This window comes from Phasianus colchicus, chromosome 3 (genome assembly GCF_987193195.1).
Source record: "Phasianus colchicus chromosome 3, bPhaCol1.hap1.1, whole genome shotgun sequence".
Taxonomy (NCBI): Eukaryota; Metazoa; Chordata; class Aves; order Galliformes; family Phasianidae; genus Phasianus; species Phasianus colchicus.
The window spans coordinates 39,987,019-40,007,346 of record NC_143438.1 but is presented as its reverse complement, the minus strand read 5'-3'; the positions used below and the strand labels follow the sequence as shown (position 1 = coordinate 40,007,346).

Sequence of the window (20,328 nt, the reverse complement as noted above, 5' to 3'; positions counted from 1 at the left end):
AATTTCGAATTATTTAAATATACATAACATAACTACAAATAACAAAAAAGAAATTGTATCAGGTGCATTTAAACTGAAACACACCTGTATTATATATACTTCATACATTAAAAGACATGGAATTGTGTGTTGGAAAAGACAGAAAAAACAGAGAGACAGAAACAAAGACAGAACTAGAGGAGGGCCACAAAGATGATCAGAAGGCTGGAGCACCTGCCCTACGAGCACAGGCTGAGAGGTGGGCCTCTTCAGACTGGAGAAGAGATGGCTCCGGGGGGACTAGATATTAGGAAGAAATTCTTTACTGTGAGGGTGGTGAGACAATGGAATAGGTTGCACAGAGAGGTTGTGAATGCCCCCTCCCTGCAAGCATTCAAGGCCAGGCTGCAGGAGGCTCTGAGAGCAACCTGGTCTAGGGGGAGGTGTCTCTGCCTATAGCAGGGGGGTTGGAACTAAATGATTTTAAAGGTCCCTTCCAACACAAACCATTCTATGATTCTACGATTTTAAATTTTCCATAGTTTAAATATGGTATTCTTATACTTTGCCATTTTGACGTAAACAAATGACAAAATCATAGATACAGTGAACTTGGAATGGGCCTCTGGAAATCATCTGGTCCAACTGCCATCATGTTGAGCTGCTTATTCAGGACCATGTCCAGGTGGCTGTTGAAGATATTTAAGGAAGAGACTCCACAACCTCACTGGGCAATCTGTGCCATTGCTCTGCACAGTGAAAACGTATCTCCTGATGTTCAGATAAAACATCCTGTGCTTCAATTCTTGCCCATTTCACCCTGTCACTGGGCATCACTGAAAGGAATCTGGCTCCACCTTCTCTGCAGTCTCCATCAGGCATTTATATACATCAGTGAGATGCAGTCCTTTCTTAGCAGTTGCAGCTCTTTCAACCTTTCCTCATAAGAGATACTCCAGTTGCTTAGACATCTTATTTGGCACTTTGTTGGAGTCTTTCTAATACATTTATGCGTCTCTTATACTGGGGAGCCCAGAAGTAGACACAAGACTCCAAGTGCAGCTTCATCAACACCATGAAGGGGGAAATAATCACCTCTTTGACCTACTGGCAACACTCCTAAAGCAGCTAAGGATATCTTCAGCCTTCTTTGCCACTGCTGGCTCATGTTCAAGTTCATAGTATTTTCTGCAGAGCTGACTCCCAGCTCATCAGCCCTCAGTATATATGGGTGCATGGATTTGTTCTATCCCAAGTGCAGGAATTTTCATTTCCCCTTGCTGAACTTCCCACAGTTTCTGTCAGCCCATTTCTCCAGCCTGTCAAGATCCTCCTGAATAGCAGCACAACCCTCTGGCATATCATTCACTCCTCCCAGTTTTGTAATATAAAATTGCTGGAGGTACTCTTCCCCAGTCTTTGGATTGTTAATGAATATATGAAACAGGTTTATAGCCAATACTGACTGCTGTGGTACACTGCTAGTTTCTGGTCACCAACAAGACTTCACGTCACTGATCAGCACACCATCCTCCAGGCTCCACTGTGCAGCCACCTTTCAATCCATCTCACTGTCTACCTCTCCAACCAATACCTCATTAGCTTGTCTATGAGGATCTTAAAACATTGTGTAAAAACATTTAAATCAAGGCAGAACTGTCATGGTTTTATGATTTTTGGTTATCTGTATTTCACATCATAACATCATGTAGTGCACTGGGAATTAAAGTGTTAATGCTCAAGTTCCAGGTACCTGTCCAGAAGAGAAGAATAACATATCCCAGGGGGCACTGCAGTCAGAGAGGAGATATAACCCCTGGCAAGATCACCTGATGTGCTTCGTCAGGTTTTTGTCTCTGCTGCTCAACCGGACTGTGCATCTCAGCTCGGCTTTATGGTGAGGCCTATCCACCTTTCAGACACTATCTCACTATATTTGATTTATTAGCTTCCATTCTAATTATATTGTCTTATAGTGTGTTATTTTGCATTTCGGTACTATATTTAGTATATTAGTTTGTTTCTCCTCAGATTATTGCCACTGCTTTTAATTATTTCGGGGTCCCGTTTCCCTTTCCTGGAGGTGCAGATTTTGCAAAATCCCTCCATCCCGCTAGTGAGGGAACTGGGCCAAACCAGTCTGTAAACCGTTGACACAGAACATATCCATTACCCCTCTCATCTGCAGAGCCAGATTTTTCATTGTAAAAGGATTTCAGCAGGTTTGCCAAGTATGACTTCTGATTGGTAAAGCCATCCTACTCCTGATGATATTCCTGTCTTTCATGTGCCTTTCCTAAAGACAGGAGTGATGTTTGCTTTCCTCAGGCATCTCTCACAAGACTAGTGAGAGTGGACACAAAATAACATCACCCAGCTTTCTAAGCATTTGTGGGTGAATCCTCACTTTTTTTTTTTTTAAACAATCGTTACTAACAAGCTTTGCAAGTGATAGAAGCTGTTTCCTTAAGCTGATATGCCCAAACAACTATTTCTGTATCCAGCTGGATCCCAAGCTACAGGAAAACAAACGCACATATACAATCATTTTCCTTCTCATTTGGATTTAGTGAAAATATTGAAGATTTTCAAAAGTTAACATTTACTTGGATTGAGTGAAGACAGCAACCAAAATAGTACAAATTTTACATACTGTGCCAAAATATTGATAGGTTATGAGAACTGTTGTAGCTTGAGTGTGGTATAGGACAAACCATTCCCATTTTCTAAGCAGTATACAGGAGAAGATTCTCAGCCCATACATTAGAACCAAAATTTGAACAGATAGATAAAAAACAAAAACACAAAACGATTAACAGAACTTGTGCTGTACTGATATACCAGTCTGTCAAGAAAACATACAAAGCTATACACTAGAACTAAGCGGACTTACACTTTAAATCACCGGCTCTAAACAGAACTTTAAAGTCAGAACAAGTGGAGAACTGCAGTAGAATGAATAATCCCTGCTCAAAGGTGGATTATACTTAGAACTCAGCACATCCAGAATAGTCACATTTGCAAATAACTAAATTACACATTTTGAACTGTTAAAGATCTATTTGCAAACAGATTTTATGAACAGAAATTAATTCTACTCCTAATGAAAGAAAAACAATGCACAAACCAAACACTCAGAAAATCAGATTTTTTTTAAAAAAAAGAATAAAAATAGGATACAAGCAAAGTCAATGTTGATATTACCTGTATAATCTGTGGTTAGTCTCATCTATTAGCTTTAGGAAGTACAAGGAAATAGAAGTCAACTACAGGATCACACAATAAATTTTCCATGGGATCATTCTGATTAACTACATGCACAGAAAACAACCAGAATCAAAGGTACATAGGCTATCAAATCCTTAAAACTGAGGATATGAAAACTATGAACTTTATAATTTAAACAACATACTTGTCATTCATTTTTGCTTTCAGTATGCTTACCTATTTATTGCTCTTTGCCAAACAATCCTCTTCAAAATGGTGTGACAAGACCCAGAGATGCATTTTAAAGCAAGTCTGTCATTCAGAGCATAAAAGCTGAGCCTAATGAGTGAAGCTTTAACATCCCTGTGGGATACTGCCTGAATGATTGAATTAAGACAGTCCTGCAGTCCATAGGTTGTGTGAGTTATTTTCAGTATAAGGATGTCTTCTGAGGAGAGTTTTAGTGTGTCTAAAAATCTGAAAAGGCATAAAAGAAAAATATAAGTATACTGATGGATGATCATAAGTATATAATTAAGTAAATATAATTATTTTAGTTCAAATGAGAAGACAAAACATAAATTTTCTTCAAGATGTATTTTTGTTAACCAATTCTTTTCCCTTTTTCCACCTCAAAACAACAAAACAGGAGCCCAAAACCAAACACACCATCAATAAACCACCTCACAAGAAATTAAATCCTGAGCTGCTTGAGTTCTTTGGAAAGAGAGCACCTCTCAAAAACTACTTTCAAAGGTGTCGTTCATGGTTTGTAATGAATTTTTCCTCTATGACATTGTAGATGTTGGCCTTATAGACTATGCTATTTTCTTTTTAAGAAATTAATTTTGTTTTGAATAAGGTGCATTAAAATAAAAATGATTTATCAGGGATGCTGAGTTCTGTATACAAAAGAATCTCAGAAACCTTGCTAATCAAGTGCTCACTAAAGCATGTCAAGAGAATTTTCTTGATTGCCTATGAAAGGAGGGGAATTAGCTCAAATGGTAGAGCGCTCGCTTAGCATGCGAGAGGTAGCAGGATCGATGCCTGCATTCTCCAGTGTTTTGGCTGAACAGAGACCTTTGGCTGGAACTCAAGAACAAAGAAAAAAGTTTATGGTCTTTGGAAGAGGGTGCAAGCAACTTATTACAAATACACAGTGAAGCTGTGCAGGGAGAAAATTAGAAAGGCCAAAGCCCAACTAGACCTGAACTTGGCCACTAAGGTAAAAGACAACAGTGGGGCCAGATGGATTGCGCCCCAGAGTGCTGGGGGAGTTTGTAGTTGTGGTTGCCAAGACACTCTCCATCATCTTTCAACTGTCCTAGAGAATCAAGGATGTTCCAGCAGACTGGAGAATGGCAACTGTGACGCCCATCTTCAAAAAGGGTCGGAAAGATGATCCTGGTAGCTGCAGACCTATCAGTCTTAGGGACCTATCAGCCTCTTGGGCCCAGGGAAGGTGATGGAAAGGATATTCTCAGGAGCTGTCATGGATCAGTTGAAGGTTAACTAGGGGATCAGGCCAGTCAGCATGGATTTATTAATGGTAGATTCTGCTTGACAAACTTGATATTGTTTTATGACAAGGTGACCCACTTAGTAGATGAAAGTAAGGCTGTCAATGTGGTCTACCTGGACTTCAGTAAAGCCTTTGACTCTGTCCCCCACAACATTCTTGTGGAGAAGCTGGCTGCCCCTGGCAAAGAGTTGTGGTCAATGGAGTTAAATCCAGTTAGCAGCCAGTCACAAGCGGAGTCCCCCAGAGTTCGGTACTGAGGCTGCTTCTTTAACATCTTTATTAATGATCCTCATGAGGAGATTGAGTGCACCCTCAGTAACTTTACAGACAACACCAAGTTGGGAGGGAGCATGATCTGCCTGAGGGAAGAAAGGCACTACAGAGGGACCTAGATAGAGTGGATCGATGGGCCAAGGTTAACTGTATGAGTTTCAATAGGGCCAAGTGTCAGGTCCTGCATTTTGGATCACAACCCCAGGCAACCTTAAAAGCTTGGGGAGGAGTGACTGGAAAGCTTCCTGATGGAAAGGGACCTTCGTGTACTGACAGAGAGTCAGCTGAATATGAGTCAGCAGTATGCCCAGGTGGCCAAGAAGGCCAATGGCATCCTGGCTTGTATAAGAAATGGTGGACTAGGGGACTAGGGAAATACTCCTGCTCCTGTACTTGGCATTGGTGAGGCCTCACCTAGAGTACTGTGTTCAGTTTTGGACACTTCAGTATAGGAAGCATATTGAGGTGCTAGAGCAGGTCCAAAGAAGGGCAACAAGGCTGGTGAAGGAATTGGAGAATATGCCTACGAGGAGAGACTGAAGGAACTGGGGCTGTTTAGTATGGGGAAGAGGAGGCTGAGGTGATATCTTATTGCTCACTTCAAATACTTGAAAGGTGATTGCAGCAAGAGCGAGGCTAGTCTCTTCTCACTGGTGATGAGTGATAGGACAAGGGAAAATGGCCTTAAGTTGTGCCAGGGGAGGTTTAGGTTGGATATCAGGAAGAACTTCTTTACGTAAGGGGTTATCAAGCACTGAAATAGGCTTCCCACAGAGGTGGTTGAGTCACCATCTCTGAATGTGCTTAAAATCAGCTTGAATATGGTGCTCAGGGAAATGACTTAGCAGAGGGTTGTTAGTTAGGGCAGTATGGTTAGGTAGCAGTTCGAATTGATGATCTTTAAGGTCTTTTCCAACCTGAGCAATTCTATGATTCTATGATTTAGGTATTATCATGATAACTTATTTACAATTCCTGGGATGCAATCCTTTACATTTGTACAAGCTGTACTGCTGTTTGATGTTGAGCATACACCAAAGGAAATATATTAAGATTTAAAATCAAGATTGAACAGCTCACGTTTCTGCTTGCTTCTCATAATTTTTCAGTTGCAACAGGTTTTCAGTCCCATGGTACCACGACAGATTCCAAGACATCTTTAGCATATCTGACACAGGTTTCATATTCAAGCATTCAGAAGATAATGGCACTACAATGGAATTAGGGCTAACTATATGATGAGTAGCGATCTTGACAGGGAGATGATATCTTAAACAAATAAACAAAAGCAACAGTTAAATGCTTCAGTCAAGCAATTTCTTAAATTTGCAAATAATGTTTTCAAAACTGTCAAAAAAAAAAAAAAGCTAGGTGGAAAACTACACATTTATCACTTAAAAGAGAAGACAACTTTGGATTCAATACCAAATGCCTTCCTTTGCTTCTATCCTTTAGGGAGGACAACAAATGTAAAGGACTTAAGTTTAGCGAAAAAACAAATAAACAAAAACAAACAATGCCAATCCTCACCTCCCCCAAACCATCCCCCCCAAAAAAGCCAAAGAAAACAAAGAACAATAACAAAAAAAGTCAACATACCGTCTAACAACAGCAACAGGTAAACTGAAGGAAGGTAGGACAGTACCATTATTGTTTATGCTCTCAGTCCTGCAAGAAAGATTAAGTTATTTCTTATTTTTAACTTTGATTATCTACTAATTCATTAGTTACGTAGTTATAGTAGTTATTCATTATGATTCTGATATAGCTGTTTTCTTCCCTACAGAAAGCTCTTGAACAACTAATCGCTGAATACATTTATATTAATAAGCTCTGTTTCTTTATGATTATGCAATATTCAGGTAGTTCTTAGGTCATATACATATAGAATACTTATTGGAGGCATAACATACCTGAAAATGAAATTAAGAACCAAAGCACAGGCTTATTTACAAGGCTGCTCTGAAGCTAATGTCTCCTATTTTATTATCTTGACCTGTGACATCAAAGGCAAATGCTGGTGGCCATGTCAGTAGAGGTTATGACAATATTTCATTGTATTTTGTTGCTGTGTGGTACATAGCAGCAGAGAGGTAGTCTGACAAAATGGCATCTTACATGGAAGGTCTATGAAGCAAAGGTGTGAAATTAAATTCCTCTATGCAGAAAAAAAAACACCCACTGACATACATCAGTGCTTGCTGAACATTTATGGAGACCAAAAAGTGGATGAGAGCACAATGAGACAGTGTGTTTCAGTGATGGCAGTGGGTCACCTCCACTGGTGCTTTTTTTTTTTTTTTTTTTTTTTAATGAGCACAGCATTCAGGCTTGTATTCATTGCTAGTGAAAATGCATAGCAAATGGTGTTGACTACGTTGAAAAATAGCATTTTGTAAATGAGAATTTACTCTACCAAACAGTTGTTATTGTGCTCTTTGCATCTGTTGTAGTTTCCATGGAAATAAATAGGAGGCATTAGTTTGAAGTGACCTATGTACTCTTTTTCTATTAGAGACAAATACGCATGAGAGTTTTTTTCAGTGTATTTCATGTGTGTGTATTTTAAGAGCACATTTTTTCCTGATGTACGTACTAATTTAAAATAACAATATAATGTTTGAAGTCCTTTGACTTAAAGGCAACCACTACGCTTGAAAGTCAAAGTAAATAAGAGAATTCTAATTGAATTAGAAAATCATCAACTACACATCTATAGCTAGTTATTTGATTAGTGCAGTTTCCACTTATGGAAAACATGGATTAGAGAATAACCAGGGCTTTCTGAAAATGAAAATAAATGTACTTAACACTTACATACAAAGTACTTAAGCGTGACAAGTAGATCTATATAACATGCAATCTAAATACTGAAACAATTCATTTGACATGCAAATAAGTAATTCATGCAATTTTGAACATATTAAAATTCTGTTGATAATTTATATATATAAATGTGTGTGTATATCCAAACAAAACTAATTTTCATGCAAATCTTAAATTTATATTAAGATAATGCAATTGAATAACTTTTTTTTCATACCACGTGTCTGTTCTTGATACTTCATCAAACAGCAGAAGACAAAGCAATACTGTAGCTTCCGTTAAAACAGCTTGGTCATTTTGGAATATCAGGGAAACTGAACAAAACAAAAGATACTTTAAAAAATTGTTAGGAACATAGTGGCATTTAACAGTACATGGAAGGCCAGTCGTCAACTTTTTTTCCACAGCTATTTTGCTAACATCTTCATCGATGTCAACATTGGTAACACGAGCAAACTGTTTATCTTTAAAATATCAGGGACTCTGAAGTTATCCAAAACACTCATGAAAGCTTTTGATTAGACATCTAATATATTTCACACATTTTCTTTCTATCTATGTATTAAAGTCAAAACAGAATCTTCACCTCTGAATAGTGAAAGCAACAAAGATGATTGTTGTGCTAGAGATAAACGAACATCTGGATCAGCATAAATGAGTTTCCGTAAGAGTATCAGACAAGGTAACACTATGGATTCCATAACCTGCAAGAATAACAACAATTTAATATTGATATCAACTAGGATGATCTGTTATGAGGTGCACAATACAAATTGTTATGCTATAAACAAGCACATTTCTACTATTTATAGTATAGAAACATTCTTAGTCAAGAAAATGTTGTCCTTGCACGACTGCATATTCATTAGAAAATATCTGATAACTTTTCACTTCATTTTATTAGCAATTGATGGTGATATTGTTGGGCTCTGACCTCATATATGGTTATATAACATGCTTCCAAAATATGTACTTCTTAGAAGCACATATGTGAGATGAAGGACTTAAAAAAACTACTTATTCATAACCTTATTCTTTTTTAAATGCAAATAGCTGACTGTATCAGATAATTTTCTGGTCCCAATCTTTCAGATCACAAAACATAAGAAAGCAGCTGGTAAACTATCAGTCAGCAGTCAAAAATAGGATGAAAATCACTTCTACTGCAGAATGAGAAGAGCATATCCTTCACAGAACGTTACTTTGCCTGCCCGAGATTCTACCTTTAAAATTAGTTTTGTGAACTCCATCACCAAACACAGTATCATTGGATATGCAATAGATAAAAGCTCTGCTTATTTAGTATGGGAAAGCATCTTTTGCACAAGTCCATATAAATAAAGACTTTTTAAAATTGTGCTTCTTCCCTCTACTACAAAGTTTATCCTTTTGTTGGTAGCTGTTTCACTAAGAAGCAGAAAGGCTTTTTTTTTTTTTTTTTTTTTTGGTATGTGTGTACTTTTTTTGCATATTTTTTTTTTCCCCCTCTACGGATTTGAGAATGAAATCAAAAATCATTTGAAGGGAGAACTGGAATCTAGGCTAGACTGCACCCCAATGTCTTGTTTAATGCAACTTACATGGGCAGGACATGAGTCAGCAGTGTGCACTTGCAGCCCTGAAGGCCAACTGTGTTCTGGGCTGCATTAAAAAAGAGGTGACCAGCAGGGAGAGGGAGGTGATTGTCCTCCTCTACTCAGCTCTCGTGAGGCCCCATCTAGAGTACTGCATCCAGGCCTGAGGCCCCCAGGACAGGAAGAATGTGGAGCTCTGGAGTGGGTCCAGAGGAGGGCCACTAAGATGATCAGAAGGTTGGAGCATTTCTCCTATGAAGAAAAATTGAGGGAGCTGGGCTTGTTTAACTTGGAGAAGTGAAGGCTCCAGGGAGACCTCGTTGTGGCCTTCCAGTACCTCAAGGGAGCATATAAACAGGAGGGGGAACAGCTGTTTACAAGGGTGGATAGTGATAGGACAAGGGGGAATGGTTTTAAATTGAGACAGGGGAAGTTTAAGTTAGATATAAGGAGCAAGCTTTTCACTCAGAGGGTGGTGACACACTGGAACAGTTTGCCCAAGGAGGTTGTGGATGCCCAATCCTTGAAGGCATTCAAGACCAGGCTGGATGTGTGTCTGGCAACCCTGCACATAGCAGGGGGGTTGAAACTAGATGATCATTGTGGTCCTCTTCAACCCAGGCCATTCTATGATTCTATGATCTTTGATCTAAAGAAACTAGCACTGCCTTCTGTTTAGACAAAGTTACATTACAGAAGAGGTAAGCAGTGCTTCTACTTGATTTGTTTTCTAACCCAGCTCTTACACATTTTGGAGAAAGAAATCATTACTATAGAAAAATGATTTTAGAAAAAATTTAAATAAGTAAAGTTTATATGGTTGGACTGTATACCAACACTATGGAAGCAAACTGAGGAAAGTTTTTCCATTGGAGAGGAACTTTATAGACTAAATAAGCTGACATTAAATGATTGTAAATAATGACTTTCAGAAAACTTCAGTCACCAGATTAACAAAACTGGAAAGGTTCTCCATCCACAACATAAATGCACTCAGCTTTAAATATGATCTTATCTTACGAGACCGTTCTTTGTTAAGTGATCTTCTATAGTCAGAAAATTACTTATTCATGGACTGAAAATAAATAACAAGTGGTCTGGGGGGAAAAGAATCCACAGCAAATGAACATTAGTAAGTAAAGTTGTAACAAATGGTCCATCACCGTGTCCTTTGAGCCAAGCTTTTCAAACTTAATCTGATGCGTAAATTCTCACTTGCTATGAACCTAATCTAACTATTAATTATAAACTGCCTCAAGTCTTAAGTTTAGAGACTATTATAGACAATAGTTTTAAGAGTTTAAAAAGTTGTTTTTTGGTCACTACTGAGAATCTTGTAGTTCAGGTATATTTAAGAACCACATCACTCACCAAAGTCTGGAAACTATTTTCACAGGTAGACAAACTATCTTCCCTAACTAAGAGAATCTTAATATCATCAGAAATGTAACAAATATATTTTAAAATTAAAAATGTTACTAAATATTTTTATTGTATACAAAATTGATGCACAAAGCAAGTAAGAGATTAAGTGCAGAAAAAGGCAAATTCTACTATCATCATGCTAAGGTGGTTTTACCTTGCCATTCACATGTACACATTCACTAAGATAAGCCAAAACCTTTTCTACCACACCCAACCTTTTCACAATGCCATGCATGTTGGTATCTGTAGAAAAAAACAAAAGGTGATTAACAAACACTGGTTTCATAATCAATTTCATACTGAACTTTTCTCAATGATCAAAAACTTCCATTGAGAGCAAAACTTGTTCTGTCAATTAACAATTTTAACAGCAAGTAAAGCTCTAGTTCTACTAAGAAAAACCTCCAGAAAGTCTTGTTCAACAGTCTTTCTTTAGCTTAGCTATCCTAAAGATAGCATAAATGTTAATTAAATAAAAATGCATGAATACTAACTAGTCCTTTTAAAAAGCTTGAGTTTACCGAAAGATGTTCACACAGATGACATTTCAATCCATTTTAACTATAGTAACTTAGACCATCACAAAATGGAGAGAAATATTTAGGTTATTAGAAGAAATTCTCCACTACATGTAAAACATGTAAAAGTAGCCTATGAAATCTAAGAATTGACTTTCCTAATTAAAATGGTACATCAAAAATGCATGTATATTTTATAGTAACTCCCTCAATCAAGATATAGTACTCAAAGTAGTAAAAGAAAATATTTGAAGCACCATGAGTTGTACCACAAATCAACAGAAGAACATTTAAAAGACAAGGCAGAAAAAAAAAGTTCTTACAGAGATTACAGAATTTAGCTTCTTCCTCAATTCCAAGGGAAACTGTTTTCAAACCAGAACACTATTTCTTATTCTTGACAGTAACAAAAAAGACACTACTGTCCACAACAGCATTACATTCTCATCCAACAATATACATAAAACCTACAAAAAGCACCATTTGCAGAAATATACACAAAAAATAGCAAAACTACAAGTTCATATGATGAACAACAGAAGAATAAAAGTTTTTTCAACAATTTTACCTTGTAAAATGATGGCCAGCTGCTCAGCTGCAGACTTTCGTAAAACTATGTCAACAGCATCAGAAGTCAAGACGTCGTAAATCTTTTCAATTATTTCCACCTAAAAGTAAAGCTATATTAGATTTACAACTAACATGCAAGTGTGAAACAAGGTAACTTGCCACATTTCTTTATGAAGTAGAAAATCTCAGAATTACAGAATAGCTGAGACTGGAAGGGACTTCAGGAGGTTCAAACTACTAACTTGTGGCCACCTATAGAGTTGCCCAGGTTCACATCCTGCTTTGAAAGATCTTTAAAGGGACTCCACAACCTCTGTAGGCAACCTGTGCCACAGCTCTGTAACCTGCAAAGTCAAGAAGTGTTTCTTCATGTTTAGATGGAACCTCTTGTGTTTCAGTTTTTGCCAACTGCATCTTGTCCCGTCACTGTACATAACTGAAAAGATCCTGATTCCATCAAAATAAGGATTCATATTCTTTGATAGAATATATTTAATTAGATTCCACGTGTACATAATAAGAAAGGAATAGACTGTAACCCTTTTATAATAAATCTCTAATTTCTGTAATATTAAAGAATAGTTTCTAGTAAACAACAGAAGCTGATTTCTAATAAATAATGTTTGGTTTATGGAGGAATACAGAAATGCAAACAGAAATGCTAGAATTAATAATTTTAAGTCTGTAAAGGGAACTGCTGGCAACAGGGTTAGAGGAACTAAAATAATTCTTTATATCTGTACAGATTTCATATTATGGTTTTTGGATTATAAATCAAGTGTGGTCAGAATAATTTTAAAACAGAGAGGAATCACCTTAGCAACTGATTAATATATTATTAATATCCTGAGGTTAAAGAAAGGAAAAGAATGGAAGGGAGGTAGAAAAAAAAAAAAAATAAGAAAACACAGCTTAACTGACCAAATACATAGAGAATAATTTTCCCATAGATCACATATTCATGACTATTTTTCCATTCCACAAAAGCAATAATACTCGGAAAACAAGGACAAAATAATATTTTAGCATATTTTCATATTGAAACCTATCTTCTTCAGTAAAAATAGATTTCGTAGAAAAAAGACTCTGAGAAAAATCAGACCTTACCCATGCGCAATTAAATTGTCATAAGCAGGGCAAGCCTGTTCTCTTTGTACTTCAGCCTTTCTGTTAACTGATTCACAGAGGGGAAAAAAAAAAACAAGGGAACAAACGAGTAACAAACAATTGTTACAATGTATCATTATAACAACGATACAGTATTCGTATAGCGCTTACCTTAAATACAGACTCCATTTTATCACCCAATTTCAGCTCAATAGCTCCTTCTATAATAAATAAGTTTGATATACTCGTAAACATACTGCCATGCAGACATGGACGTTTCAAGCTTGCTCCTTCTTCATTCAAAAGATGGAATAATAAATGTTTAAGTGCCATAGAACGAACCCTAAAGGAGTAAACAATTAAAATAAATATATAAATAGTGCTCACACCAAAAAAGTTAGCTATACAGTTAAATATTAATTTCTAAAATTAATATAGTATGGGAGAACAAAGGATTTACTTTATACCTTTCAAATCAACCCACTGTATAATAGTCAATTGTTTTTTAGGTTTGTCTGTTTTAAAGAAGACATTTTTGTTACAAATGTTAAAGATACGCTGAAATGCTGCAAGACAATACTCACAAGTGCTTTTTTGAGAAGAGAAGACGCAGAGCAGCTCGTAGTCTGGTAGCTGTAGGGAGAATACCATCTCCTTTGTCAGAAGATGTTTCACTCAAAGTGAGGATGCAGTTACCTAGCTCATCCTTTGTGTCAGCGTAACCCTAAAACAAAAACAAAATCTCCTAAATTAATTTAAAAAAAAAAAATTTTAAACTTACCAAATTGGACAAGTAATTCCCATTCCTTTCCATACTAATGGAGAGTGAAAGAAGCAGCAAATAAAAACAAACATAACAAACAAAAAAAAAATTCCTGTAGACTAAAATTCCTCCATGAGAAAAATGATCCTGCATATAATTTATCTAAAGATTTTTACATGGCTCTGTTTTACCTGAAACTTTAACTCTCTGTCTGTTAATGCTTTCTTTCTTTGTTTTTATGTAGTCACTACAAGCCATAGCATAAAGAAAAACAACCCCAGAAAAATGAGAGTAGAGAATTCCTTCTGACACATTTAGCCTACAGTTATATTAAAATCACTATCTAATCTTGAATATCAGTGGAATGAGTACGTATGCATAACAGAGAAGCTGACATTCCTTCAGAGCTTTTTCCACCAGTAAGCTTTCTCCAGTCCCTTTCAGTTCTCATACCGCACTTCCGCCACTATGATAAACATCCAATCTGATCCTTCTATTTCATGAACCATCTTATTTAATGATTTTTTCCATTTTATGGCAATACTGAGACACAGGCAAGAAGAAGTTTCTGGCAATGATACTAGTAAGCATAAATAATAACCAAGAGTGATATTTCAAAATAAAACTGAGCAAGAGAAAGAAACCTCACAAGACCTCTCTAAATTATGTTTCAAAGGTCTTGAGAATCAGGAAAGTTTACATTCAACTGGATGCTGGCTAATGTCGTAATTTTCAAGGACAAGAAAGGCAGCACTGGTAATTACAGATCTGTCAACTTCACTTAAGTGCCTGGTAAGTTACTGAAAAACATTTGAAAAACAATGCAGTCACAGGTAACAGTCAACACCAGTTCACAAGAGTAAACAAACTTGATTCCCTTTTGTGACAAGGTAACCCACCTAGTTAACCAGTAGAAGCCAGAAGGTGGAATTTGGGGGATTTCAGCAAGGGTTTTGGTGATCTAACAGTATCATTCTGACAAAATGTCCAGCACGCAGCTAGACAAAGACGTAACACAAGGCATGTACAATTGGCGTATGGGTTGAGCACAAAGGGCTATAGTAAACGGGCTTACACTAGGCTGGTAGCCAGTCCCTAGTTAGGTTTCCCAGCACTCCAGCTTATGACCAGTTCTTTTCAATGCTTTCATGAACAACTTGGACACAGAACTTGGAGAACTTGGACACAGAACATAAGCAAGTATATAGGTGAAAATAACTACAAGGAGCTGTTGACTTGAGAGTAGAGAGACTTTGCAGAGAAATCCGGACAAACTGGAGGGCTGAAAAATCATCCACTGCATGGTATTTAACGAAAGCAACTGCCAGACTTTGCACACTGAATGGAGCAACCCTGGATATCTATACAGCCTGGGGAATGAGGATATAAAACTGCTCCACAGAGAGTATCCAAAGGAGGGCTATAAAGATGGTCAAAGGTCTAGAGGGCAAAACGTATGAGGAGTAACTGAGGTCTCTCAGCCTGTTCAGAACAGAGAAGAGTGGAGGCCTCATGGCAGCCTGTAGGCCCCTCACAAGGGAAGAGGAGGAGCAGGTGCTGATCTCTGCTCTTTGGTAACAGTGACAGGACTTGAAGGAACAACATAGAACTGTGCCAATAGACTGGCAAGTTGGGCATTCAGAAAAGGTTGAGGGTGGTCAAGCACTGGAACAGGTTCTCCAGGGTAGTGGTTATGGCACCAAGCCTACTGGAGTTCAAGAAGAGTTTGGACAGTGCTCTCAGACATGGGGTTTGAATTTTGGGTGGTCCTGTGGGATTGGACTCTATGATCCTTGTGTGTCTCTTCCAACTCAAGATATTCTACAAAATAAGACAAAAAACACTGAGAAGGACCAAATAGGTGCATCAAAACTGCTTATTTGGAAACCTATAGATAGATTATAGAAGGAAAATGTCTAGCAGTGGAGAAAAAACAAGTAAGAAAAAAAAAAAAAAAAACAGAAGAAAACAGATTGAAGGCGGCAAAACTATTAGATTGCACCAAGAGCAAAGACAGGGAAAATAAATGGGTACATCATAACGGGCATGTAGACTAAAGTCTAAAGATAGTGCTAACTGTTGATTCTTCTGGTAAAAAAACAAAACAGACAGAAAATACATCTCATATCTCCTGCTGTTTATTGACGACATAACTTGATCAGAGAACTGTACAATCACAAAGGATCTACAATGTTCAAGTTTATCCAACTGTTTCCAATATCTTAACTAAATGCCGACTAAATGGCAATGTTTTAAACTGTATTTGGATTTCCACTCATATCCTCAAAAAATTTAAGTCTGAGTCAGTAACTGTCAATTTCTACTATAATAATAGGCTAAAATTTGACTACAAACATCAAAGAAGTAACTTTGACTGGCATTTCACCATTTGACATATGAGTATTTCACTTTTGATCTACTTTCCACCTGCTACTTAGGTGAATATTCCATTTGTTCTTTAAGAGATCGGTGCTGCTGCTTACAAGATTTCATATATTAAATACTGATAATAGCACATAGAAGTACCTGTAAAACAGGAATGATGGGATAGAGAGCCTCAAGAAACTTGTTCCAAGTCAATGTCGTCATTACTAACTGGCCCTGCAATAGATGCATCAGAATGGCCTTGGCTGAGGAGTTTACCTGCTCAATTAAAAAATAAAAATAATAATAAAAAAGAAGAAACTAATGTAACAACTCATGTTTATATCAGTTTGACAACACTGTAACAGAAAGTACAAAAAAAAAATCTCAATTATCAGTCACATTAAACATCAGGCTGTTAAAAAAGACTGAAATACATAACATTTCACTTTTCGTTGGTCTTTTAATCCTTCACTCTTTTGACACATGTATAGAAAAACCATGTAGTAAAAACTACAGGTAAGCCTCAGAGCACCATAATAATATCAACTTATAAATACTAAACACAGTACCTCATTTTTTTCCTCCTGAAGTCCAAACGTAGCAATTTCATATAAAACTTTCGGATGAAGAAGAAAATGTATTCCATGGCAGATTGAAGACACAGATTCAGCAACATTATGAATATCTAAACAGTCCTTCAGTAAAAAATAAAGACAGTTAGTTTTAAAATTCAACACAGATTCCAATACGCCTGAAGCTGTCATGCAGTGAAAGGCCTCCATGCAGCTTGGAAGACTAAAGTTCTGAAAACTAAACATTATGGTTCTGAAAGAAACATCTTTGTAGATCAGTGACTAAAAGTTGCTGTTGCTATATAAGAATAAGAAATGCTAAATGAATTCATTTTGATTTTAAATAATAGCTAAATTTTATGTTGTCCAGCATTATATTAAAATAAGAAACCTAACAGACAGGTAAAAATCTCACAAAAAGTTACAACTGTCATTCAGTGGAGGCAAACAGCAAAACAGAAAAGTGTTTTTTGTTTTCACTGCTGTAAGTTAATATTACTGAATACCTGAAATGATCTGATTAACCAGACACTACTTAATTAACTACTGGTAATTAAGAATACAACCAGATACTTTCAGGTAGTCGATGCTCTTGGCCTATATTTATTAAAACAAACAAACAAAAACCTCAGGTAGTGGGTTTTTTAAAAAATTGACACATAAAAGGAATTACATATTCTTAAACACTGTCCAGACATTTACACATATGAAAAATAATAGTTTTCTTCCATGTTTTTATACAGTCTGAGCAATTAAACTGAAGTAATATATATATATTCTGAAAGTGTTAGTATTTCATTATCCTATCATGTCTAAGCAAATATCTTTGCAATAAGCAGACAGTCAACGGAAAATGATTTTTGCTCAGGAACAATCAAACAAAAAATACTAACTAAATCAAAAAAGCACAACAAAGGAAAGTGAAAAACCTCATGAAAAGAATAGAAGCTGGGCAATCTCATTTCAGCAGACAAGTAAAAGTGAACGCTTCAGTTCTTTTCAAAAACTATTTTAAATTGAAATATTTCTGCAGAGCAGCAGCAAAAAAAAACCAAAATAAAATCAAACAAAACAACATATGGTGACCAATACTACTAAGGCTCGTTTTGACAAAAGCAAAGTTGTCAGTCACTGCCTTTCCTCACCCTTTATGAACGTTCTGAATAGTAGTACCTGAAGTTTAATCTAAGTAGTTTTAGATACCACAATAAAATAGCAAACTGCAAACCCATGCCTGTACAGACATAACAGCATATCATATGGTAAGCAGAATTTGCAGTAACAATGCTTTTCACGAGGAAATTACACATTATACATTATCCAGTACAACAACGCAGAGTGGTAACTAAACAGTAGTTCTAACCTTAACCACTTCCAGACAGCAGCGATAAGCTTCAGCTTTTATATTCAACAAAGGATGAGCCAATAGACGGAGAAGCACATTCTGACTCCCAGCATGGAGCAATGGGTCAGCCTGGGCAGACTTGGAACTTAAAATGAAAAATAGTTAAATTTACATTATAAATAATAATAAATAGTATAATAAATTATAAAACTATGATTTCATGCATATATCAAGTAAATTTATTTCACAGGATCCAGAGACGTCCTTAAAAATTTTCCTGTTAAATTTCAAGATAATAACTCAAAAATCTTTCCTGAAAGGATATAGAGCCTGAAAAGAAAAATGACTTGACAGACAAAAGTTCAAGATCACAAAAGATTTAACAAAAACATTCTATCAATCTTCACATTTGTAAAAATGCCTTTTCATACACATAAGGAAACAAAGATCACAGTTTTTCCAAATTCCTCTCATCACAATGAGGAAAAACATTAATGCCAATCTGAGCTTCAGTAGAATCTTCAGATAATTATAATTATGAAGATTCCAGTGCTTTCAAGGTTTTTTTTGTTCTGTTTTGTTTTTACTGTTAAGAGATCACAGTCCATCTCACTATCACAAAAAGTATGGACATTAGTAAAAATATAACAATCAATTCAAGTGAAATTCCTATTTTTGGAAGAATTATCTAACGATTAACTCTAAAAGGATTAGAATACTGAAAAGTTGCTCTGAACATAATGCCTCACACTTATTTCCATGGGAACTGCGACGGATACGAAGAGTGCAATAACACTATTTGATAAAGCAAATTCTCAGCTACAAATCACTATTTTCAACATATTCACCACAATTAGCTATGCATTTCTGCCAGTGATGAACAAGAGCCTGCAAGCTGCACTCAAAAATCTGCACCAGATGCCATTTTGTCAGACTGCCTCTCTGTTGCCAAATGATGTACGGCAACAAAATGTAATGGAACACTGATGTGAAGGTTCAGTCTCTACTGCCATACCACCAACATCCATCTCTGATGTGGGCCGACATAACAAAATAGGAGGAATTACTTTTGGAGCAGCCCTAGTATTCTGACATTTCATAATTGCAAGCCATTTTTAGATAGCACTTATATGTAGTTTCCTTTGAAATAAATCCCTGAAGTTCTGAAATACTGTGAAACTGAGATTTTGTATTTCTAATTAAGTGTTTGACACATAATTTTTCCAGGCATGACAGAGTAACTTAAATTTTCTAAGAGAGGCTAACATGGGAAATCTAAAAAAGAAAATGCAATTAAAACAGCCATTTTAATAAATGAGATGAAATATTGCAAGACACTGTCTGTACAACAAAATAAAATTCTCCAGGAGTTTCAATAGTAAAATAAAAGGAAGTTACACAGCATAAATGGAACAAAAAATGCAAAAAAAAAAAGTCAAAACAGTGGTCAAAGTGTTTTACCACTTAGAAAACAATAAAGCGTAAGTTCTTAGCACCTGAAATTCCACTTTTAAAGAAATCAACCATTGAATGGTGCAAATTGTTCATAAGAGATCTTTCAATAGCTAAAAGAAAATTGAGTTTAGAGACAGGGACATAAACAAACTGAGATTCCACTTGAGAAAGTTTATCTATTAAAAATATATATATTTTTTCAAATAAGTCAAACAGTAGTACACTTACATATTAGAACATATGTGAATACTCTCCTGAAGCAAGGTCAAGTGTTGATGGTAGGGTAGGCTATGTAAGGCCTGATCTGCTAATTCTAGTAACTCAGTCAGATTTTTCTCCCCCTGAAAAGTAAAATGAAGAAAAAGGAACTGTCAGAATTAGTAATATTAAAAATATAACATGTCATTTCTTCACCTTTCAGAATTTATCATTTAATGTATCAACTACACAGAGATTAGTTCAGCCTTTCGCAGAGAAGTTCATAGTACCTGACCAAAAAGCTCTCTGGATTTCAAACCAATACATTTTAGTACCTGTTCCTGTGAGATGAAAACTCTTCAGATGCTAAAAAGTTTCCATTAAATTCAATGGGGATAAACAATATCTAACATTTTACAACACAAACACTCCAACACTATTCAAAATACTTTCTAAAGTGTCCAAGAATAGAGTATTAAAAAATTTAAGAGTTCACTATTAATATTAGGGTAAGTTTTTAAAAATAAGTAAGTAAATAAGTCTATCTATATATGTCTTCATACTTTCAGTTAACAAATGCATTAAATGTGAGCACTTAAATTTAAAGATTGCAACTTTGCTGCA

The 20,328-nt window shown here is 36.2% G+C and overlaps 1 protein-coding gene and 1 non-coding gene across 3 annotated transcripts in view; one reads left to right on the top strand and one right to left on the bottom strand.

Moving 5' to 3' along the window:
* Positions 1 to 20,328, bottom strand: part of RTTN (rotatin) — an 88,659-nt gene that overhangs the window by 48,169 nt on the left and 20,162 nt on the right. Inside the window, exons 13-25 of one of the 2 annotated variants that reach the window (XM_031589024.2) lie at positions 19,735 to 19,847; positions 18,070 to 18,196; positions 16,704 to 16,829; positions 16,294 to 16,410; positions 13,589 to 13,728; positions 13,176 to 13,347; positions 11,896 to 11,995; positions 10,964 to 11,052; positions 8,397 to 8,514; positions 8,028 to 8,124; positions 6,584 to 6,652; positions 6,065 to 6,253; positions 3,424 to 3,663 (exon numbers count right to left, since the gene is read on the bottom strand). In XM_031589024.2, coding sequence (XP_031444884.2) covers positions 3,424 to 3,663; positions 6,065 to 6,253; positions 6,584 to 6,652; positions 8,028 to 8,124; positions 8,397 to 8,514; positions 10,964 to 11,052; positions 11,896 to 11,995; positions 13,176 to 13,347; positions 13,589 to 13,728; positions 16,294 to 16,410; positions 16,704 to 16,829; positions 18,070 to 18,196; positions 19,735 to 19,847 — 1,697 coding nt within the window. The remainder of the gene's footprint in view (positions 1 to 3,423; positions 3,664 to 6,064; positions 6,254 to 6,583; positions 6,653 to 8,027; positions 8,125 to 8,396; positions 8,515 to 10,963; positions 11,053 to 11,895; positions 11,996 to 13,175; positions 13,348 to 13,588; positions 13,729 to 16,293; positions 16,411 to 16,703; positions 16,830 to 18,069; positions 18,197 to 19,734; positions 19,848 to 20,328) is intronic. The other variant, XM_090137321.1, reaches the window with a different exon arrangement.
* TRNAA-AGC (transfer RNA alanine (anticodon AGC)) lies at positions 4,176 to 4,248 on the top strand. Its single transcript has one exon. It is a non-coding gene; the product is annotated as a tRNA-Ala (tRNA).